This window comes from Lingula anatina, chromosome 5, assembly GCF_051362555.1.
Source record: "Lingula anatina isolate TDL-2025a chromosome 5, LinAna3.0, whole genome shotgun sequence".
Lineage (NCBI taxonomy): Eukaryota > Metazoa > Brachiopoda > Lingulata > Lingulida > Lingulidae > Lingula > Lingula anatina.
Genome location: NC_141771.1, coordinates 2584947 through 2592205, shown reverse-complemented (window position 1 = coordinate 2592205; position 7259 = coordinate 2584947). Strand labels below are relative to the sequence as shown.

Here is a 7259-nt window from a genome sequence, read left to right as displayed (position 1 = left end):
AATGGTATATCCATCAGATTTGGTTCTATGCGCTTATACTTAAAAGACATAAAAGGCTAGGTAATCGACATTTATACGCATAGGTAGATAAATACATATTCCAAAAACAAGTAATCGTTTTTCAAAATTTCTATTAATAATATGCAAATGCATGTCCTGGCAGAAGCGGGAAACGGATTTTATACAATATTGGCATTTTATTCAAAAGAAACAACTTTTCTGCACATTTTTATCACAAAAATGACTATTTTATCTTAGTAATCAAAACCAGGTTCCAATAAGAAACTCATTATTCTAGTCATTCCAACCGAGGAAAAGAACGAGCCAACTACAAGGAAAAGGTGATTACAATACCAATCTTATTTCCAAACTACTGGTCATGCGTACGCCTGATTCTCAGCTTTACAACTGCATGCGATTTTTCGTGTAAAAATAGATTCTTTTAATTGTAAAAGAGAGGTATTTGTTGAACCGTCACTCAACAGTGCTGAAACTGACTGAGTAAGTGTCTGAAAGGCTGATTATATGTTCAATACGGCTACAAGTCATCGACCTTGATTACAGAATATTTCAAGTGACTGTCAGTGTCACCATTTTCCTGGTTAAAGACTCTTGTATTTATCACATGCCTGGACGAGAAGTGACGCCATCTTGGGGGGATACTCAGAATGACCTCCATCTGGTACAATATGAAATTCGGCCTCTGGAAATCTCTAAAAAATAAAAATTTATATAACTGCTTAATTACAAAATTTTTTTCTAAACAGCTGTGATAAGGCGTCACGTCTAAAAATTTTATCGAATCTTTATACATGCATAAGCGGATTATTGACTGGTTTTAGGCAACATAGTTTTCTTAGTGACCAGTTTAAGATAATTTTGAGGCTTATTTCAAATAATCTGCTGTTAATTCATTACATGCCTATTTGACAGGAATCGTTTTAAAAAAGACAAATTTAAACTAATAAGTGCTCCTGAGTCCGAACGAATGCCACAACTGTCTAACCACAATTCTACTGACTAATAACAATTTTCAGAAGATCGTTTCCAATCCGATTTCGACCGCTTAAGCTATGTCGTATTTCATGGAATTGGCTTCTCAATCAGAAGAGCAAGCTTTATAACGCTAAAAAAATCGATACTTACAAGGTGTAGATCCCAGGCAGTGCGCACGGGACAACACATGTCGTATCTACCCTGGACTATGGTGCAGGGAATATGACGAATCTTCTCAACGTCGTCCAAGAGCTGAGTCTCGGTCTTCAAAAACGCACCGTTCACAAGGTAATGGCTGAATTGATATTGAAATGGTCATGTAATAAAGGCACCTGATCGGAAAGGTCTCTAAAAGAACTTCTAAGGGATCTAAATTTTAAAACCATTTTTAAATCGTCCTGCTTCAATCCACGATGATTTTTACTCCACAAAAATATTGTTCGCCTTAGCATTCTAGTGTAAAAGTTAAGACCAACAATCGGTCTTATATTCAGTTGTGAAACTTATATTTCTTAGATTCAAAAAGTCCGCCATGCACAAGAAATGGTTGAAAAAAATTACAGGTATCCTTTACGGGCTGTTTGCACTAAATCCAATTTTCCAAGAGAAGATTAGGTGATTTTCTCCTATTCATGAACCACAACAGGGCCGTAGCCTCCGGGGGGGCAGGGGGGGGGCAGCTGCCCCCCCTGGGATTTGAGGTGCAAAAAAATAATCGCAATTTCTGACTTCTGATTGAGCAATAAATAACAGTTAAAATGCACCAGAATGCAGTATTATACATACAGTTTTTAAAAATTTTCCACACCGTGGGAGGGGGACACCCCCACCCCCCTCTTGGTGGCTTCGCCCCCTCGTGTTCGCTTACTGCCCCCCCCCCCCCCCCTGCTCAGGCTACGGCCCTGCACAAATCATTGCTCAATATTTTCCTGCACCTTGATTCGATGTTTTTACCATTTCTTTTAAAATAATTATGACGTATAGTATGTTGCCCCTAATATTTAAAATGACATCTTAAATTATTTCTGAAATTTATAAGACACGTAAATCAGGAGGCGCCACGAGGCTCTGCCAACCATACTCAAGACAAGCCTAACATACTCAGAACAAGCCTGTGAAGGCAAGGCAGGCTATGTACTGTGCAGAATCACCAAGAGCACACCCTACCTTTCAATCAGTGCGTACTGCAGGAGGCCTTTTGGATCTTCCTCTCTATCCAGAACTTCTTGCGGTGTGTAAAGATCAGAAATGGCCGTTTCCCACCTGCACCAGGCCTGGCCACACCGCAAACTCTCTTCCTCGTCCTCACCTGACAAATCAATAAAGTACTTTTTAACTGGTTCATATTAATTTCCAAATATATCAGTCAATTCATTATCAAATGAAAACAATTCAACTTCACACTTCTCACTATATCATCACTGTCTTTGAGAGCATTCACACCGAGAAGAGCCGAGGTGTAGCAAGGCCGAGACTTAAATATGGCGGACCTACATGAAAAGAAGACCGTGTAATCCTTTAATGGTCTCTCGATGTGAATGCTCTCTTTGTTAGTCGAAATGACACCGCTTGCTTTTCTGTGCGTTACACTGGTTACATTCCTTTACATCCCCGCACTATAACACCTCAGTATCGTTACTCGCTACTGGTAAAAACTCGACGCATTAAACATAATCCTCAATTCTACAACCTTGCTGTAAATAATGGTCCCCAAAAGATATTTTTTTTAGAATCGGCATTGAAAAAACGCCGAGGGAGAGTAACAGTGCGAGCAAGAGTATATTTGCGTTAAATCATAAATTCATTAAATCTTTGCAGGGGATGGGACGATTCTGGGAAGTAACGGCGCATGATGGGGCGGATTTAGGTCGTCTTCTGGGTCTTCCAGAAGACGGTCAGATTTTCAAGTTTCCACTGACGTGTATCTAATTTTTTTCTGTCGGAAGACGGTCAAAAATGGAAGCTGGATCAACAAAGATAATTTGGAAGACTGTCAGAAAATATATATCTCTGAATCCACCTCTGGTCCGACTCAGACCTGTGGAGTCGCTGGGTCGTAAACAGATAATATTATGTTTTTCTGGCTGCTTTTTCTTTCTTTTTTTCTGTTAATTCTATGTTTTTCATTGATTACATCCGCCAAGGAGGTTATGTTTTCACCCCTGTTTGTTTGTTTGTCTGTCTTTCTTTCTGTCTGTTATCAACATAACTCAAAAAGTTATGAACCGATTTGATGAAATTTTCAGGAACTGTCAGAACTGGGCCAAGGAACAGATGATAAGTTTTTGGTGGTGATCCTGATCAATAATCAATCAATAATCAATAATAAAAAATATCGAAAATTTAGGGGTGAAACGGCATTGGATAGAGACTTTGCTGCCTTGGCGGAGGTATGCGCTCTCTGAGTGTTTTTCTAGTTAATAAATATAATGCAGTTACTATCAGAGTAGCATAACCATAAATTGCCAGTGAAATGATAATATGGATGCTGGGTTCACCTGTCAGTCTTCTGTAGTAGGCACTGGTAAGATCTCCTTGTTCCACCTAGAATGACATTATACATGTACTTAATCAAACATACAGTGACCCAATTCAAGAAGGTCGCCGAGTATTTACACCCTTTTTAGGTGTAAAAAAACTTCTAAAAATCCAAACGTACACACAATTGCAATATCTTATTGGGACGAGCGAAAAAGAGTAAAATCTAATGTACGAGCTTTTTTTAACCATAATGGGCTACAGATATGTTGAATATAATTTGAATGCTGATCTGATTCCCGGATCGCACTCTTTGTACAAGCCTGAATGTGAATATACGACCACATTTAAAAAGATAAACTACATGATATGACTCTTAAATTTTTTAATATCCTGACTTGAAGTGCCGCTAGTGTTGTCCAGATGCCAAATTTAATGATTTATTTGTTCTCAAATTTCCTGGCTTTCGTGGTATATTGTCATAAGTATTACTAAACTTGCCTCTGGAATCGGCTTAAGAAATCGCTCATCTTCTTCTGGAAAAACGAATTTTGCACCTTTCTGATACATGAATTGAACTTCTTTTCTGAAAATAATACAATCTCTTATAATACATTTCAATTAACAAATATTACTATTTAATTAATGAACAAATTACATGTTAGAGCCTGTCGAAGTGAGCCCAAGATAAATTTTACTTTTGGCGGCAGACTTTTGCGTTACACTTTTTTTCGATCACGAACGTTAGTTATATAAGCGAAATAAGCTGATAGACGAGGGAACCCCCCTCTAACGTAGCTACTTATTTCGGAATGCCGTCTCATCTTTCTCTCTCCAAACACACACACACACACACACACACACACACACTACCTAATCGCTCTCTCTCTCTCTCTCTCTCTCTGCTTCTAAAGCCCAATGCGTGTGTATCATACCGACCTCCTAAAAGTGTAGATCCCCCTCAGCACCAGTGCCTTCACCCTGTCTGGGTGTGTCTCAGCGTAGGCCAGGGAGAGAGCACAGCCCCAGCTGCCTCCGAAGACCACCCACCGGTCAATGTTCAGGTGTTTCCGCAGAGTTTCAATATCCTCCACTAGCGCCCATGTGGTGTTATCCTGGAAGAGAAAACTGGAACCATCTACATGCATTTTTCATTCATCCTTGGCGGGAATTATCGTTGTGTGCACTTGTAAGTACCTCCCTGTTTTATTTCTCTCAAAAGAAATATATGAAATCAATCTATCTTGGCCCAAACCAGCAAAATGTGTTTTATTTTCTACTGAAATTGATATCAATGTTTTCGACTTATCTTTTAACCCTTAACTTAACCCCATACCCCGTTGTGAAGCCTAGAGTGACCCAAAATCTGAGACCTCATTGAAAGAACAGGTTCCCTCCGATAAATTTTGAAACGTGGAGTTCGGGTATAACATAAAATCCATGCACCTTCATATTATAGGTCTACCCTGATTCTTTCTTGTTTCGTCGAACTGCTGGGGACCATTCACAGCCACTATCGTGCCAACTTTGGCTCGATCTATCTCCAAGGGGATTCTCGCGAAAGTGTAATCAACTTAAGAGGCTTAGAAGTCTGTCACGACTACTGAAGCCGCTAAGGAATAATTTATTATCGTTTAGCAGCTTCAGGAGGCGTGCCAGAGATCTAAGACCCTTAAGCTGAAAGCAATTTAGCGAGAAACCCCGTGGGAATGGTTCGATCCTGTTAGATCAATCTGAGTTTTAAACCCAGTATTAGTTTTAAAATTAAAAGGTCCAGCGGACCCTGAAATGGTGGGACTCTCTGGCACGCTACCCCGGGTCAAATTGACCCTACCTTTAATTCCCCCGGAGGAGTCGACTTCCCGGCTCCCCTCTGGTCAAACAAGACTATCCTGTAGACTTCAGGGTCAAAAAACCTCCTATGTCTGGCGGATATACTCTCTCCTGGGCCGCCGTGACTGAAAAAAAAAAAAGCAGATTTCATATGGAATATTTTAACATTGACCATTACAATGATAATTATCGGTGAAATTTGCCAACATTTGATTTTCTAAAAAAGAGCCATATTATTATTCTAAAAAAACAAAAACAAACTAGGACTTGCTCTCTGTAAATTAAATTCGATTTTCCCAAACTCAATTCCGCGTCGTACTATATTTCATATTTTTTTCTCGCTATAATTCATTTACCTTCAAATTTATCTCGTTGATTCACAAATACAAGTGGCTTATATCAAAGACTATTTCACCTTTCAGTTTCGTTATAAAACTTACAGAAATAACACAGGGTTCCCGTCCTTCTGGCCGCACTGTTCATAGTAAAGTTCATGAATATCTGAAACTTTCAGTCTCCCGGTCTGGAATGGTTCTATTTCAGGGTAGAGGGCAAGTAACTCGTCCATGCTTCAATTGCAAGTACACTGCCAAAATATCGAAAACTCTGGTTCAAGCATTACGATCCATGCGAATTTTTAGTGTACATTTTACAACATAGCATGCAGTTATTTATTGATGTTTTAAAGAACATCGATTTAACTGAAAATTATTACATGTATTATTCAACACGTGTCCAATCAAAAACATTTAATAACTAAATGCTATCCGTCTGAAAAATAGACTGTTATTCTTGTGAGGTCCTCGCTGAATAAAAAAAGTAAGAAAAGCAAAAAAAAAAAATGGTTGGAAATTATAAACGCGTAAAGAGAATTATCAGACTTGGACAAAAGCGGCAAAAATATGAAATATTTGAACGGTGTACTAAATTAACTCTGGCAATAATATCTCCAACAGGGTATAAATGTTCAATCTTTAACGACCTCCGCGCCATAAAACATGTTAATACGATCAACGAGATACCTGCGCGGCATTTTAAGTCCATCAATTAATTTTTTTGGCGAAAACATGCATGCGACTATTTAAGCCCAGGTAAAAGAACATTAGTGTACGTGAGCCTTCTGCTGCTTACTTACATCGGGGCACAAGTAAACATGGTGTACATGGCATATTTAAAAGCGCATTCCCAGAGATTCAGATCGATCCAACTAGATCGACCTAACTACCTGGGGGTTCACGCTAAATTGCTGTCAGCCGACCGCGCACGGACGTTAATTACCCCCTTACAGCTTTTAGTAGGCGGGACAGAGATTTAAACCCTCCAAGCTGACAGTAATCTAGAGAGACTCCCCACGGGGATAGATCGATCTAAAATCTGTGGGAATGGGGTCTAAGACCACATCTGAGACGACGAATGCGGAAAGTGTATTACTCCGTGTATTTCATGTCAATACATAGAAAAAAGCTAAGGATTACCTACCATCCAAGGCACTCCTTGAGCTAGTTATTGCAGCATGGGCTGCAATATACTTTAATTTACAATTCGGCAACAAATAAGTGATAACCCCAGACCCAATAATTGAAATAGCACTGCCATGTAGCCTACCGAATACAACTGGTTACATACAACGATAAACGCCAGAGACCAGACATCTAAGGTTAAAAATTAAAGTTAATATAGACCTACAAGGTGAACATCGAGGCAGTGTCAGGTTTACAAGTCCATAAAATATACCTGTCGTTATACAAACCTTAGTAGGCTTATATCGTAGCTTTGCAGGAAAGTGTCGACAACAATATGGCTGAATACGCCTCCTTTCCTGCTGGCCTATACAGCGAAACTCAGTGACCTACTACACGTACAACTTATGAGCTGTGACCTAATTCTTTAAAAAACATGGTTAGATGTCTACCTGCAAAGAGCGCTGGCGTCTTTTTACACATTGTAAACAT

The 7259-nt window shown here is 39.3% G+C and overlaps 1 protein-coding gene across 1 annotated transcript; it reads right to left on the bottom strand.

The window, feature by feature from the left end:
• Window positions 1-55: 55 nt before the first annotated feature.
• Window positions 56-7181, bottom strand: LOC106172805 (uncharacterized). Its single transcript, XM_013553706.2, has 9 exons — window positions 7058-7181; window positions 5748-5893; window positions 5309-5432; window positions 4414-4589; window positions 3976-4060; window positions 3495-3540; window positions 2164-2305; window positions 1147-1291; window positions 56-713 (listed from the first exon to the last, which is right to left on the bottom strand). Exons 2-9 carry the CDS (start codon window positions 5873-5875, stop codon window positions 603-605), a joined length of 957 nt encoding a protein of 318 aa, XP_013409160.2. The 5' UTR covers window positions 5876-5893; window positions 7058-7181; the 3' UTR covers window positions 56-602.
• Window positions 7182-7259: the final 78 nt, after the last annotated feature.